Here is a 16,154-nt window from a genome sequence, read left to right on the forward strand (position 1 = left end):
TAATATAGAAGGGCAGCAGCTCAGCGCTATCAGCCCGGTGAGCGATACACACGGCAATAAAAACACTCGCGAAACGGTTCGCGTTAGTAACAAGAGTCGGAAATTAAATCAGAGGAAGGAGAAGGAAAGAGGGAGAAAGAGAAGAGAAGAAACACAGCTATGCAGAGAGAGAAAATGGCTCTGTAACACAATTGGCATCGGAAAGTTGGAGAACTTACTGAGAAGCAGAAGTTACAGTTTCTTTTCATCCCAGAAGCAGATTTTGGTTTTCTGAGCACAAAGTTCTTAGAGGGCAGAAAATCACACATCTCCACTCACTCCCCGTTAGCCCCAGCTAGTCTGGCTCTCTGGGACTGTACCTGCTCTGAAACGCTTTCCAAATGGACCAGAAGAGATTGGAAAGTTTAAAAAAAAAAAATCATTAAAAAAAAAACCAAACAAGTTCCTACAGCTGCAACAATTATTATTAATTTTTTTTTTTTTTTTTGCAACTTTTCCCCGAGCTGCAGAAGGCTGAAGGCAGAGGCAGCTGCGAAGTGTGTGCAGGATTGCTCCAGGGAAGAAGGTTCCCCCTTTTTCCCCCTCTCAGATCCAATCTTTGCAAGAGCCATTCCGACACATTGCTAAGCTAAAGGGAAATTCTCTTTGATAAAGCGGTGTTCCCAGCTTCTGGGTTTTAAAACCTAAATCTATATTCAAATCTGGCTGAAGGTGTGTTCTGGGATTTATGAAAGCCTCTTAAAGGGGTAAATTTACCAAACCGTGACAAAATCATCACAATCTTACTTTAGACATCTGAAGTGGATGAGAATTTTAAAGAGACCCTTGTTTATTTAAGTAACACTGTCCATCTCTGCCACTTGTTTTATTGGCCGCGTGAATTATTCCCAACTTCTCAGGCTGGGGCGGGGGGGGGGGGGGGGGGGGGGGGAGTGGGGGGGCAGAGGGAAAAGCTGGGATGTCCCTGCTGCCTCTGGCAAGCTGCAGGCAGGGCAGCAGCTCTGCCTGCCCACTGCCCCACGGCCAGGCAGACGCAGGCAGGGCTGGCAGCCCGGCTGGGCTGCAAGGGCTGCGCTTCCAAACCTGCTCTCCCAGCACGGAATTTTATTTCTCTGCCTAGCTCAGCTCTCCTCTGCCATAGCCCGGCTTCCTCCAGCCCCCAAACACCCCTTTCTTTCTTTCTTTCTTTCTTCTTCTTTTTTTTTTGGTCCCCTTTTATTTTTAATCGATTTCGAAAATACCCTCCTGTTCAGGATACACGGGAACGAATTATCTCTCTCATTCTTCCAAGGTGGATTAAGGTTATTAAATAATATGTGGGGGCGGGAGACGATGGCAAAGGCTGGGGTGGGGGGTGGGTGGGGGGAGAAGGGTTCAATCGGGATATTTATTACTGGTGCTCTGCTAAAAGAGAGGCTGAGGGGTGGCTGGCCGTGCCGACATGCGGGGAGGTGAGAGGGAAGGGTTTGCCCGGCGCGGATCTCTGTGCAAGGCTGGGGGGGGTGGTGGTGGTGGTGGTGGGGATGATGCTGTAAAGGCACGGGGGGCTGCAGCCGCCCCTCAAAAAAAAACGGCCACCAAACAAACCCACAAAAAGTCCCCTAAAGGGGGGGGGGGGGAAGCAACAAACAAAACACAACTCTCAAGGAGTGTAGGGGCCGAGGGTCTCGGGGGACCGGGGGGTACCAACCGCGGGGACCCCGGGTACCAACTTTCCGCGAAGTCGCCTCGCAAAAAAAAAAAAAAAAAGCGGCCAAAGTGGGAGCGGCTCCGGCGGGCAGGGCTGCAGCTGCTTTTGTGCGAGGGGTTATTTTGTTGTTTGTTTGTTTATTTGTTTAATTTCCCCTCCTCTCCCCTCCCTCCTTCCCTTCTGCCCCCTCCTTCCTCCTCCTCTCTGGAAAGGAAAAAAAAACCCAACAACACCCCCCCCCCCGCCCCGCAAACCCAAACCACAACACCCAAGCACCCAGCCCAGCCCCGAGCATCCCAAACCTGCTCCTGCAAACCGCCAGCCCGGCTGCACCCACAGCGCCCGGTATTGCGCTGAAGTCCAAGGGCAACCACATTGAGAGAGCCACAAAGAGGCGAATTAATTGCTATAACTTCATTAACATAGGTCACCCCATTAAAATGATCGAGCCGCTGCATTTTTTTCCCCTATTGTCAGAAGTGAGGAAAGTGTGTGAGCGCTCCCTCCCTCCGACCTGAGCCGCCTCTCTCCTCCTGCCTTTTGCCAAAGCTTTATTTTCGCGTTTCTTTCACCCGGGAGAAGTTGAGCGGGGCCGGGAGGTGCGAGGGGCGCGTCCCGGTGCCCATCCGCGCGGGGAGACCCCCCCGGTCCTCCTCACACCCCCCACCCTCCCTACCCACCTTTTTGCCGCACCGACTTTATTTCTATTAAATTATGTGCACGTCCGTATTTTGCAAATTCAGCGCAGCGCCGCTGCCCAAGTCCCGTTCTACACTATCATCCCTATATATCTTTCAAAAAAAATTTAAAAAATACATTTATATCCCCCCCAGGTGACTCAATTCCCCTCGCCTCGGGGACACTTGGCCCCTGGGAGGTGGAACGGGGGGTGCGGGCCCCTCCGCGGGTGCGGTAGGGACGACCCGGGGCTGGGGGCATCCTCGCACCCCGCTCCCCTCTGTCCCGAGGTCGGGGGGGGGGTGTCGGGTCTCCCCATTGCTCCCGCGGGTTTCCTCTCGCCCAGCCCCGCGCTGCTCAGCCAAGGGCTCCTGGCAGGCTCCGCGTCCCCTCTTTCCAAATATTTACTTATATATTTTAATACCTTTTGTTGTTATTATTATTATACCACCCCCACCCCCCCAGCTTTTTGCTGCCCCCCTTCCTCTCCTTCCCCGGGCAACGCGCTAACGCCATCGCTCCTGTCCATCACATTAATTTGGACAATGACTTCATACACTCCGCTCCATAATGTATATTTTTAAACCGAGCAGGTTCTTTTAATGTATATTCTCGTGTCATTTCGGTGGCTGTTATTTCTCGCTTGATTGTCCCCCCGGTACAGCAGCGGCCTGTTTTTTCCTCCCCCTGTTGTGTGTTTTTATTATTTTCCCCCTGGCTTAGATGTGTCAATCACTCTCTCCCTGCCATTGGTTGGAGAGTTTGCGTCAAAAAGTTGCCAGAGAGGCGCTTTCTCAGCAAAGCTCCCCGAGAGAGGTAGAGACCTCAGCTCCAACGCACCCTGCCACTATTATTAAAAATAAAATCACTTGACCAGCTCCAGCACCGGCCAGCTCTGTATGTACCGACCCCAGACCCCGCGCATCCCTGCATCCCTCTCCTGCACCGTCCCCTCCCCTTTCTCCCCCATTTATTCTTCTTTTTCAAACATTTTTTTCTCCCCCCCACCCCCCCCCCCTCCCTCCCCTTCCCATGTCGTGGGCATGTGCATGCGGCGAGCTCTCTAACCTCCCGCTTTGTGCTTTCTCTCCCAGCTCAGCCCGACCCCTGAATTTGGCGAGGACCCGGGCGGCAGGTTCCCCCCCGCGCCCCCCAGCCCTGCCCGCGGCTCCGGCGAGGTTCGCAGGTAAGTCCGACCCGCTCGCTCCATCCTTGCTGAGGGACATCGCTCGGCAGGCAGAAATACAGGGGGAAAGGGAATTAAATTGATTTTTTTTTTTTTAAGAGTATGTGTGCGGTTTGGGGGGGGGGGCACTGTGTTGGTAGCGGTGAGCCGGAGGGGAGCAGGCGGCTCCCCGGGGAGGTGCGGGGCTCCCCGGGGGAGAGGCCGGGCCCGGCCGGGCGGAGGAGGAAGGCGGCCCCGGGTCGGGGGGAGCCGGAGGCGGCGGCCCCTCGGCCGGGCCCGGGGAGCTGCTGGATGAAAAGGCGAAGGACCAAATCCCCCCCCGCCTCCCCCGGCCACCCCGCAGCCGCGGCCGGGCGCGGAGCCGGCTCGCTCCTCCGCAGGCAGGCGCGGTTCTTCAACTGCGATTTCGTTGGGTACAGGATTTTTATTTTTATTTCCCCCCTCCCCCCGGCCTGATCCTTTGGCCTTTAGCTATTCCTTGGCCCCAAGGTGGAGTTTTAAAATTAGAAATAACCAGGAAAAAATTTCCCCCCTCTCTCGGTTCCTGCCTGAGACCTTCTCCTCCTTCTCCTTCCTCCTCCTCTTCCTCCTCGGGATGCGGAGACTCAGCAAAGTAATTTTTTAAAGGTGTCTTTGAGCACCCGCGGCGGCGGGAGAACCGGGCTGGAAACAGCAGGGAGAGAAACCTTCAAGGCGTTTGGGGCCGGAGCTTCACGGCTCGGTGTGGGTGAAATGGCTGGCGAGAATAGCATCCAGGTCGGAGAAAGGCTGGAGCAGTTTTCCACCTCCTTTATTTTATTTTTTAAAATTTTTTTCCTTTAAGCCGTGGGAAAGCGGTTCCCAAAGACACCGATCGGGTATAACGCGCACTGCTCCGCGCCCCGGCCTCTCTGCCTTGAATTGCACCGCGTTGACAAAGAGAAAGTCGGGAAAGTCCTTGTGCACCGGCACAAGTTTCTTTAGCGCTAAAAACCCCCTTCGCTGCAGAGATTTATTTAGATTTCAGCGCCTCCGAGAAGTTGAGCGTTAGATTTTTTTCTTTGGAAAAGATGCAACTCTAGTTAAAAACAAACAAACAAAAACAATTTTAAAAAAGGTTAAAAAACGCGACCGGGTGGCGGTGAGGAGGCAGAGATGGGTCAAACGGCTCCGTGGTGGAGGTCGCTGCCCGCCGAGCCCGGCTCCGCCGCTCCCGGCCGGCCCGTTCGTTTGCCCGCGCCGGGGAGGAGCCGGCGGCCGCGGAGCTGCGCGCAGCTTTGGGGAGCGAAGCGCGGGGGGCTGCGCACCAGAGCCGATGGTGGGTTCATCCCCGTCGCCTTCGCATGGGGGAAAAATTCCCGTGTTGAGAAATATCAACCCAAACCCTCCCTCTGGGGGAAGAAAAAAAAAGAAAAAAACAAAACCCAAAAAATTAGCTTAAAAAAAAAAAAAAAGAAATGCGGTGGAGCCCGGTGAGGGCAGGGAACCGAGCTCTCATTGTTTGCAAACCAAAACAAACACCTTTTTCTATCTCGGCACCTTCCCCCCCACTCCGCGGGGTCCTCTCCGCGCTGCTCCGCGGCCCGGCCAAGCCCCCCGCGTCCCTCCGCGACGCGGCCAGGGGCAGAGGCGCAGCCTGCGCGCCCAGCCGCGGATCGCTGCCTTGCATTAATCATCCCGGGCGATCAGCGGAGCTGGGGCCGGTGGCCCGTAATTAGGGAGCGTGTGCCGCCCGGATTATCTCGTTAGTTTATCAAGAAAACATTTATTATAATTAATTCTCGGACGGGGTAATTATTATTGAGCGAGGGCAGAGCAACTGGTAGCCGGGCTCTTTGCGGAGCGGGGAGGGGGGAGGAGGGAGGAGGGGGAAAGGTGACAGATTGCGGAGCGGAGCCGTTGCTCCGCGGGCTGCGGGGCGGCCCCGGGGTGCGCGGCCGCGGCCGAGAGGCTCCGCGGGCGGCCGCGCTGGGCTGGCGCCTCGGCGTGATGCCGCCGAGTTGAAGTTTGGGGTTGGTTTGGGGTTTTTCTGTTTGTTTGGGGATTTTTTGTTGAAGGGGTGTTTGGCGTTTTATTTTTGTTTATTTGCTCGTTTTTAAGCGGGCAGCAAAACCAGTTTTGCTCTCCCGCGCATCTTGCGCTGGCGCACAAATTGGCGGCCGAAGTCGCCCCGACACCGGCGCGGAGCGGGGCTCCCCCTTCGCTAAATCTCCCCCTTTTCAGCTTCCCTCTGGGGAGGGATGTTAAAAGCGGGGCCCAACCCTCTGCTCCCCGCGCTGGATGCGCGCCCGCGGAGCCGCTCAGCGCATTTGAGGGCGGCAAAGCTCTTCCTCGAGGGGGAAAAAGGGGAAACCCCGCACCACGAACAACCAGCACCGACGGCCCGGGCGGGGGGTGCACCGGGGCCGGGGGGTCCCGCAGAAGCCCCCCAGCCACCCGCAGCCCTCCCGGGGCGGCGGCTCCGCTCCCGTCTGCTCTTGTTAACCGAAACACGGAGTTTTTGGGGTGTTCGGGGAAGAAAGTTGTTCCGGAGTTCGTTTTTCCGATGGCCGGCGGGGATGGATGGAAGGGCGAGATTTTGCCCCAAAAGACAAAATTTATTTATTTATTTATTTCCCTCACGGGAAAACAGTCTTAACCCTTTCAACAGCCCCGGGTTGGCCCCTTGTCGGCCATTTCTTGGCGGAGGGTGTGTTTGGGGTCCCCCTGACCCCCCGCTGCGGAGAGCCCGGCCCGGCCGGGGCAGCGAGCGGGGACCCGGGGGAGCCAGAGCCGGGGGAGCCGCTCACCCCCCCACACACCGGGGCCGTCCCGGGGCCTCTCCCCACCGAGGTGTTTGTTTAGCTTCAGCTCCGTCATCAAGAGTTTCTTGAAAGCCTAATAAATCTGTTACTTGCCTCCAAATCTAATTACCCGGAGTACTAATTAGGTGCAAATGGCCGGTGGAAATTACTGCAGACGTGGACTGATGGCGGTAGAGCTGAAAAGTTTGTCTCTTCCCGAGCGGGCATTTGAGCTCTGAAATGCAGCAACGTCGGGGGGAAGGGGAAAAGGGGGGGGTGGGGGGGTGGAAGGTTTGAATGTTGCCCAAACCTGGGATAATTAAAGTCCTTGCAAGAGACTAGGGGAGAGATAGGTTTCTTGAATTGTTTCTTTGTTTCTCACCCTTGGGCTTTGTTATCTCCATTATTTATTTAGCCGAGGGGTTCTTTGTGTCTGCCAATGGCCCCAATCAAGTTTTGCTTGAGACAATTAGCCGGTGCCCGGCCGGGAATCCTATGCAAATGCCCCGGGCTGCCGTACAATGCGGGCAGTTGAAGGCATGGAGCGGGGGGGGGGGTTGGTTTTGTTCGGGCAGTAATTACTGGCTGGGATGTGCCCCCCCTCCTCCCTTTTCCCTCCCCTCTTCACCCTTTTTTGGGGAGAGATGCGTTTATCTGGTCAGTCTCTCCCAGCTCCCAAATCCGGCTGGGGTTCGGCTTTACGAGCTGGAGGATTGACGGCGGTGGGGGGGGGGGGCGGTGGAAAGGCAGCGGGGATAAAAGCTGGGGAGGAGGGGGGCAACGAGCTGCCCTGACACCTCACCCCCCACACCCCCACCCCATTGCTCTCCCCCCTCCGCAGGCACCTGGCGGCCCCCCCCGCCCGACGGCACCCCCAGGCACCGCCCGGGGCAGGCAGGGCGCTCGGGCGGCTCCCCCTCGCCCGGATTTCGGCCAACTCTCCTCCCCGCCACAACTTTAGCATGATGTCTTATCTTAAGCAACCACCTTACGCAGTCAATGGCCTGAGTCTCACAACCTCGGGCATGGATTTGTTGCATCCGTCCGTCGGTTATCCCGGTAAGCCACGGTTTTTCTTCCTTCTTCCCCCACCGCACTCCCCCTTTTTGTCCCACGGAGAAGAAGCCGCCGGGCTTTTGGAGGCACAACGTGCCCAAGTACCGTGATGGCTGGGGGAAAGGGGGGGGGGGGCCGCGTGGGGTCCCCCTTTCTCCCTTCTTCCTCACCCTCAACTTGTTTACCGGGGAAGGGTCTGCAAAAGTGGGGGGCAGATGCTCCAGACCCATCCAGGAGAGATGGGGAGGAGGCATTGGAAGCGGGGCTGAAGATTGGGGTGCGGATCGCCCCGGAGAGGGGAGGGAGGGTGGGAATGGGGGTGCTGGAGGGACCACACGGGCCGCTGACTGACAGCCAGGGCCTCTGGCTCCGTTCGCAGCCACCCCCCGAAAGCAGCGGCGGGAGCGCACGACCTTCACCCGGGCGCAGCTGGATGTGCTGGAGGCCCTTTTCGCCAAAACCCGCTACCCCGACATCTTCATGCGGGAGGAGGTTGCGCTGAAAATCAACCTGCCCGAGTCCAGAGTGCAGGTAGGAAGCGGGGGGGAGGCCCGGAGACCCCCGCCTGTCCCCCACCTCCATCCCAGCGTGCAGGGTTTGGGCTGGCCCGTGGCTAGCAGGGAGGCGAGAGGGCTGGTTGAGGGGGATGGGGTGGGTCCTGGAGAGAAATGAAGCCCCTGTGGGGTGAAGGAGGCTCGTAGATGGGTGAGAGTGGGGGGGGGGGATGGAGTAGCAGTGTCGCCCTCCCCTCCTCCTTCCTCCCTGTGCACTGGAGGGGATTTGTGCAGCTCCTGCGTCCCAGCTCCTGAGCCCTCCGCACCCCACCCTGCCCCCCTCGGCCTCTCTGAGCCGCGGAGGGCCCCCCAGCACCCCCAGGCTCTGCACCGCACCCTGACCCGGGTGCCAAATCCCAGCCTGTCCTACAGGCATTTGGGGCTCCTGGGGAAGCCGTAAAGCATCCCCCCCCCCCCCCCCCCCCTTCCCCCCGGGATCCCTGCATCCCTGGAGCAGGGCCAGATTTGGATCCCCTTTCACACCAGTCCGGACTGGGAGCTTCCTCTCCCTTTGAAGGGACTTTGATGAGCGAGGGGATGCCTTGGCGGAGGGGACCCCTCTCCTGGGACTGGGCTGTGTTTCCTCTGTAAGCAGCCTGCAGGGGCCCAATCCAGGCAGCATTTTGGAGGCGCTGCTGGCAGGGCAGGAGGGGGGTGCTGGGGGACCTGTGCTGCCACTGGCGTGGATCCAGGACACCCCTGGAGCTCCAAAGCCACCCCCCCTCCCCGGCTCTCCTCCCTGCGAGGCTTCCTGAGGCTGCGTGGTGCCGTGTCCCAGTGGAGTGTGGCCGCTGGGCACTGGGATCCCCCCACGCCAAACCCCAGCCTTCTCCCCACGAAAACTCCCCAGCCACCCTCCTCCCCAGAGCCAGCCCCCTTGGTCCCTGCTAAAAGAGGGTGAGATGGGTTGGGGGGGTGGCCCTGGCTGGGGGTGAGAGCAGAGGGTCTACTTAGAGGGTAAATGAGACATCTTTACCCCCTCCTTCCCAACCCCTGCCTCTGTTTCCCTAATTGCTCCCTCCCTTTCTGATGCTCTATTGTTTCTAATTAAGGGCTTGACTTCAATAGGCCTTAAATGGTGATTCCTGGGGGTCCCCGGCTGGCAAACAGCAAATAGGGAGTGCACCCCCACACACTTTCCCCCAAAAGTGACCTTATTAAGCAGTTTGATTTGCCCATTTTCACTTGTTATTACTGCTAATGATCTCAGGGAGGGGGAGCCCCGGAGCTTTTCTTTGCAGCAGCCTGCAACCCTCCGCTCGCGGGGAGCGCTTTTAGTGCTCCCTCCCTGGTGAGGTCTCCCCCGCCACCGACTCTTTTCCCCCTTGGGTTTGCCTGCACATCCCTACATCCCTAACACCAGGCTTTTTCTCTCTCCCTCCCCGTCTCTGGGTCTCAAGGTATGGTTTAAAAACCGCCGAGCCAAGTGCCGGCAGCAGCAGCAGCAGCAGCAGAACGGGGGCCAGAACAAGGTACGGCCAGCTAAAAAGAAGAATTCGCCGGCCCGGGAAGTGAGTTCGGAGAGCGGGACCAGCGGGCAGTTCACCCCCCCCTCCAGCACCTCGGTCCCCACCATTTCCAGCAGCAGTGCCCCTGTATCCATCTGGAGCCCAGCGTCCATCTCCCCGCTCTCAGACCCCCTGTCCACCTCTTCCTCCTGCATGCAGAGATCCTATCCTATGACCTACACCCAGGCATCAGGCTACAGCCAAGGATACGCTGGCTCGACCTCTTATTTTGGAGGGATGGACTGTGGATCTTACTTGACCCCTATGCACCACCAGCTTCCCGGACCGGGGGCCACCCTGAGTCCCATGGGTGCCAACGCGGTCACCAGCCACCTCAACCAGTCTCCAGCCTCCCTCTCCACCCAGGGCTATGGAGCCTCCAGTTTGGGCTTTAACTCCACCACCGATTGCTTGGATTATAAAGACCAAACCGCCTCCTGGAAGTTAAACTTCAATGCTGACTGCTTGGATTATAAGGACCAGACATCGTCATGGAAGTTCCAGGTTTTGTGAAGAACCTTTGTGATAACGAGAGAAATCGCGACGAGAACGAACAGGCTGGGCTGAACGCTCCAGTTTTAGTCAGGTCTTGGTTAAATTAAAGAGAAAAATAACTCAACGGACAAACAAATGAACAAAAAAACCGACAGCAACAAGAGGGGGACAGTGTTGGTGTGATCCCGTTCAGACTCATCTCCTGCTCAGACGCTCTGGAAAAGGAATAATAAAGAGGAAAAACGGAGGAGGAAGGCCTTAAACGGACAGATCATCTAGTGAGCAGAAAACAGACAGACCCATCTGTGTTCTTTCTAGTTTTAGGCAATTGTTGGGTTTCTTTGTTTGGAAGAGGTGGGAGATCGTCCCACCTACAGGCCAGTTTTAAAAAAAAAAAAAAAAAAAGTCAAAAAAAAAAAAGTCTAGGTTTTTATTTCTTTTTTTGTGTGTGCGTGGAAAGATCCTTCACCCAGAGGTTTCCAATGTGTTAGCCAACCCTCGGTTAAAATATTCGGAATGGACAACATCTCTCTTTTTCTCCCTCCTTTTCTCCCTCCCTCTTTCTTTCTCTCTTGAGCTCATCCAACTGTTTCATGCCCAACTTGCTCAAGTTGGCACCCGGAGAACTTGGTTCAGGGCTGTGTGGATTGTGTGACTGATTGTCCTAGCTGCACTACTTTATTTAAAGATTAAAAAAAAAAAAGATAATGTTCATAAGGAGTCAATATGTAGTTTTTAAGAGACAATCAGTGTGTGTCTTATATAAATGGTACATCTGTGGTTTTTAATCTGTGCTAGACTTCAAAACTGTGATCTCCTGTATTGTATGCAACTATGAACTCTGCACCAGCGGGAGTTCTGCTGTGATTTAAATAGGTTATAATTATAAGTGAAATTCAGAGCAACTGAGTTACCTATTATCATCTTTTAAAAAATAATAAAAAAATATATATTAAAAAAAAAAAGAAAAACACAAAAACATGATCGCCTTTCACCCGAGGTGAACTGCACTGAAACTTTTTACAACAAACTGTCTCTGAATGAAAGAGAAAAGACCGAAAAAAAACCCACCCGAGGACATTAAACTCCTCTGGAGCTCATTTACTGCTGGCCACGCCGGCAGTAACCGTCAAATCCAACAGGACTTTGGGCAGTTGCTCTGACCTGGACGAATTTAAACCGAGAAATTCATTGTCGTTTATGCTTGCAGATGTTAACTGAAAAAAAAAAAAAAGATATATATGCATAAACCTTTTTTCCTGGATTTGGCAGATATGTATAATTATATTAAAATGGTTCTAGCACACTTGATGGTTGTCTTCCATTTCAATCGCATCCGGCGAGTGACGGAGAGGGGTGATGCCGTCTGCCGCAGGGATTTCTCGGTTGCAGCCAGGCATGGGGGACCAGGAGGGTCCGGCTGATTCTGCAGGGCTGAGACAAAGGGGGTTTTGCTGGCGGCTCCCCAAGGTGAAGGAAGCAAAATGAAGGGAGGATTATTTTATTTAAAAAAAAAAAAATTTTACGCAAAAAACCCAATTCATTACAAACAGACCTTGGACAACGTGACCTTCCCCTCCCCAAGCTTTCCCAAATCTCCTCGTGGGGAGGGATGTGTTTGCTCTGTGGCATCCCAGGAGATGTGAGTCCCCATTTGGGGACAGCCCTAAACTTTTCAGGCTGATTCAAGGAGGAGAAGGGGGGACCTGGGAGCGATCAGGCAGGATCATCCAAGTGGAGGTGCTGGGGAAGGAGGGGAACAGGTTTTTCAGCTACAATTTCACAAGTCGAAGCCACAGCACCCTGTGATGCAGGATCAGGCCCTTCCCAAGCATCCCCACTCTTGGTGGCTCTCTCTCTGTCCTCCCTCTTCCTCCCTCTCTCCTTCCCGTGTGCATCGCTGGGGTCCCTTGAGCCCTGAACTCTGTTTGGATTTAACGCAGCAAAAAAATGGACCTCTGGAAAGAGAGAGACACAGAAAAAAGCACCTGTCACCATCCCGGTCCCCGTCACCAGCTGACCCCCATGGCTTGTCACCAGCTCCCTCCTGCCTGCGAGTCACTTGGAGCCACAGGCGTGTGGCCACCGTCACCCCACCGCGGTCCCCAGCACCGGGGAGCACGAACGCCGCTGCCGTCCCTCGGCTTCGCATCCCCGCATCCCAAACGGGCTGTCCCCCTCCGCGGGTACCAGCAAATCCTCTCCTTCCCACGGCAGCATTTATGTCCCCGCCACCGCGAGCAAAGATCAGCCTTTAAAATAAACATATCGGCCAGCTCTGAACGAAGGCGAGTTTTTACGCTGCTTCGTGTTAGCGCTTGTCGGTCGGTGATTTTCTCATTTATTTTTTTTTTTTAATGGGAGGGGACGTGCGGGGAGGGTTTGGGAAGCGCAAGGCAGCGCGGAGGCTGGGGCTGCCGGGGACGGCTCAGCCGGGTCCCTGCCACTGGCTGCTCCCAGGCAGCAGCGCGGAAAGTTTCATTTCTCTGCTGATTTGGTTCAAACCAACAAACTTTACCACCTCCCCCGCCCCCAACCTATTCAAGCAAAATATGCTCAGAAAAAACAAGTCGTTGTTGAACTGGGGTGCAGCATCCCACCTGCCTGGAAGAGCTCTTTGTTTCCCGGGCTTTTGATTATTTTCTTTTTAAAGCCTCTTTAAAACCTCTTTTCCCATTTTACTTTTCCCATCTTATCTTTTACTTTTCTTTCCTGCGTATTTCCCCATCTGTAAGGGATGAGTTCCTCTGGCTAGTGCTTGTTTTTATCAGAAAAGCCAGTTAATGGCAGGAATTTCTCTGAATTTCCTCTGGCTTTTTGCACTTTCCACATTTTCTCAACATGTTTGTTTCTGATTTTAATTTAAATGGGCACTTGTGTGGGCAAAGGGTAAAATCCCAAGGTGAGCTGGCAAACAGAAAATATTATATAAAGAGCTTTTCAACACCTTTTTCATTTTTTGATGTTTTAGATCTCCCTTCCAGCTCAATTCGTTTCCTCTGAACTCAGGCTGTGGGAGGCAGTTCTGGATCAAATAAAATCAGCGGAAAAGCTGGGGGGACCACGTCGGTTTAGTGTTGGAAAGCCAGATTTAGGGGCAAAGAGCTGATTAGAAGGGTGTTTGATTTGATGTGCCCCCCCCGCCCCCCAGTCCCCCAAAATATACATATAAGCAAATCCTCTCCCTGTTCTGCAGGGTGACGTTTCCCACCAGAGGGAAGAAAAAAACCAAAATTGAAAAAACAGAAAACCAGGAGGGAAGCCTTGACCCCATCCACAGTTGAGCTGCCTCAAATGCCAGCTCCTCTGCCTGCACCCTGCCCGATGCCCTGCCTGCACCTTGTCTGATCCCCTCCTGCTCCTGGGCTGCTTACTTGTCTGATTCCCTGTCCGTTCGCCTGCCTGCACCCTGTCCACAGACTGCCTGCTCCCCTGCCTGCACCTTGCTTGATACACCTTCCCACTCCCTGCCTGCTCCCTGCCTGCTCCTTGCCCCATCCTCCATGTTGTCCTCTGCCCACACCCTACCCACTCCCTGCCCAGTCGCTGCCTGCTCCTTGCCAGCACCAGCCCACACTGCCCAGTCTCTCCCCAGTAACCAGCCCTTGCCCAGGGCAGCTCTGCAGGCTGAGCCAGCCCAGGGACCCCCAAAACAGGGACAAGTTTTGGGGTGATTGCATTTTTAGGAGGAGTCCGGGACTGGGGATTGCTGCCAGTTTCCAAGGAGACAGGGGAGAGTGACTTGAAAAAAGCCAGATTTAGGGACTCACAGCAGAGCTTCCACACCTGGCACTGGGGGGAGCACAGGGACCCCCCGAACCCCCACTTGCAGCCCTGACACTGCCCTTACCTGGGGTTTGAGGGGGGTGGAGGTGATAGGGCTGGATGGTTGGGTATGGATTTGGGTTTGGGAGGGCTGAGTTTGGGTCTGGGAAGGTTAGAAAGAGGATTGGGAAGGTTGGGTATGGGTATGGCTTGGGGTTTGGGAGGGCTGGGTATGGTTTGGGTTTGAGTTTGAGCTTGGTTTGGGTCCTGGACCTCATCTAGTTTTGGGGACCAAAAGGGGAGTGGAGACAGTAGAAGGGTCTCCCACCCTCCTTCCATCTCCCATCTCCCACAGAGATGGGAGGACAGGTTACCCCCAGCCTCTGGGGCCACGCAGGGCCGGGGGGGGGCGGGGAAGCAAACCCCAGAAAGCAGCCCCCCATGGTCACGGGGGGTCACGGCCTCCCTCCCATGCGGGGGGCTGTCACCTGGGGAGGGGGCACGTCTGCTCCCCCCTCCCAGCCCTGCAGCGGGGAGGGACCAAGGAGGTGCGCGGGGCTCAGAGCCTCCACACGTGCACCCCCTCCCCACATCTCCAGGCAGAGGAATTGTGTGTTTCTCTAAACACATGTAGCATGAACACTGGCCGCAATGCACACGCATCGAGGGATCCAGCACACAACTGCACGTCAGCGACGCAGAGGGCGTAAATGCACCTTTCTGCATCTCTAGAAATTCTCGTGGCACCAACACATAGGGCATACATGCAGCTATTGGTGCGTATCATAAATGCCTACTGCAGGAATGCACATAACGGTGCGTATCTACCAGTGCAGGTAGCACAGGTGGGCAGAGCCGTGCCTCTAGCACCAGTGACTGCGGGGGAAACGGCTCTGGCAGTGCTGGGGTGAAGGGCCACGACTTGGGGGTCTGGGGGGGTCAGGATGTGGTGTCGGGGCTGGGCTGGGCTGGTGGCAGTGGAGTATGTGGGGAGGCATTGGGGATGGGGTCAGGGGGAGAGAGGAAAGGAAGGGAAAAAGGAAACAATGAAAGGAAAAGGAAGGAAGGAAGGAAGGAAGGAAGGAAGGAAGGAAGGAAGGAAGGAAGGAAGGAAGGAAGGAAGGAAGGAAGGAAGGAAGGAAGGAAGGAAGGAAGGAAGGAAGGGAGGGTGGGAGGGAGGGAGGAAGGGAAGGGAAGGGAAGGGAAGGGAAGGGAAGGGAAGGGAAGGGAAGGGAAGGGAAGGGAAGGGAAGGGAAGGGAAGGGAAGGGAAGGGAAGGGAAGGGAAGGGAAGGGAAGGGAAGGGAAGGGAAGGGAAGGGAAGGGAAGGGAAGGGAAGGGAAGGGAAGGGAAGGGAAGGGAAGGGAAGGGAAGGGAAGGGAAGGGAAGGGAAGGGAAGGGAAGGGAAGGGAAGGGAAGGGAAGGGAAGGGAAGGGAAGGGAAGGGAAGGGAAGGGAAGGGAAGGGAAGGGAAGGGAAGGGAAAGGGACAGAAAAAGACAGAAGGGAAGGAAAAATGCTGTTCAGCTGATCCATCTGCTGGGGCTGCCCAGTGTGTCCCCGCTGCTGTTATTGCTGCTGCACCTCTACGTTGCGGCACAGCGAAGGGAGGTGATGGCAGGGGGGAGAAGAAGTGGTGAAGACATAGATAAATGTATAAATGCTGCACAAACTGTTAAAATCTGCTCTGAGAGTCAATTTTGACTTTTAGGCTCATGAACCATTAAGAAAAATCTCCTTATACTCAAATGGCTCTCAAATGCTGTGATAGCGGATTACAAACTCCTAATGGAGATACTGTATGATCAAATATTCTCTAAGCAGCAAGGTCTAACATACCGGGGGTGGCCAGGCCACCTGATTATCAGCTTATCAGCAAATACTTCTTAGTGCGCGATGTGACGAAAAGAAAGTGTCTTCCTTGGCACGGTCCCTTCCCCGTTCTTCATTTAAAGAGATGTGGGAATGGCATCACGTGGTCTGGGGACCATGGGATGACCTGTGACGATGACATCCCCATGTGCAGGATCGCACACTGCATTGTTGTGGGGCTTGATCCCAGTTTGGGCTTTTTCCTGTTAGAGGTGCAGAGTTGGAGGCACCGGTGGGGCCTCCCCTTCAGACTCCCAGAGCACAGAGGAAACACCTTCCTTGGTCTCAAATGCCTCCTGGTGACACTCAGTCCTTGCCAGGACCAAGCCACTGTACATGATGTAATTAAATTTGGAAGGCCAAGGTAGCATCATTATAGGGAGAGCGAGAGGAAAGGAGGTGCCTCTGCAAGACCAGAGACCTCCTTACGGAGATCCCTATGGGGCTAATTGCTGGAAAAACTGGACCATATTTCTGTTGTTTTCTGTTTTCAAGGAGGAGCTGGTTCTCTCCCTGCCTCCCCTCACATGCTCACAGCTAGGGACCCTGGTATTTATTCTTGTGTGGATGCTGGTAACAAGAGATGCAATAT

The 16,154-nt window shown here is 55.2% G+C and overlaps 1 protein-coding gene across 3 annotated transcripts; it reads left to right on the plus strand.

The window, feature by feature from the left end:
- Positions 1–961: 961 nt before the first annotated feature.
- OTX2 (orthodenticle homeobox 2) lies at positions 962–11,238 on the plus strand. 3 transcript variants are annotated; one of them, XM_074869116.1, is made up of 5 exons: positions 962–1,291; positions 3,463–3,554; positions 7,158–7,375; positions 7,752–7,903; positions 9,327–11,238. In XM_074869116.1, the coding sequence occupies exons 3-5, from the start codon at positions 7,279–7,281 to the stop codon at positions 9,945–9,947; spliced, it is 870 nt and encodes a 289-aa protein (XP_074725217.1). In that variant the 5' UTR covers positions 962–1,291; positions 3,463–3,554; positions 7,158–7,278; the 3' UTR covers positions 9,948–11,238. The 3 variants fall into 3 exon arrangements, with proteins under 3 accessions (XP_074725217.1, XP_074725218.1, XP_074725216.1); XM_074869117.1 differs by lacking the exon at positions 962–1,291 and adding an exon at positions 1,430–1,451; XM_074869115.1 differs by lacking the exon at positions 962–1,291 and adding an exon at positions 2,934–3,265.
- Positions 11,239–16,154: the final 4,916 nt, after the last annotated feature.

Source organism: Strix uralensis, chromosome 4 (assembly GCF_047716275.1).
Source record: "Strix uralensis isolate ZFMK-TIS-50842 chromosome 4, bStrUra1, whole genome shotgun sequence".
Classification (NCBI taxonomy): Eukaryota; Metazoa; Chordata; class Aves; order Strigiformes; family Strigidae; genus Strix; species Strix uralensis.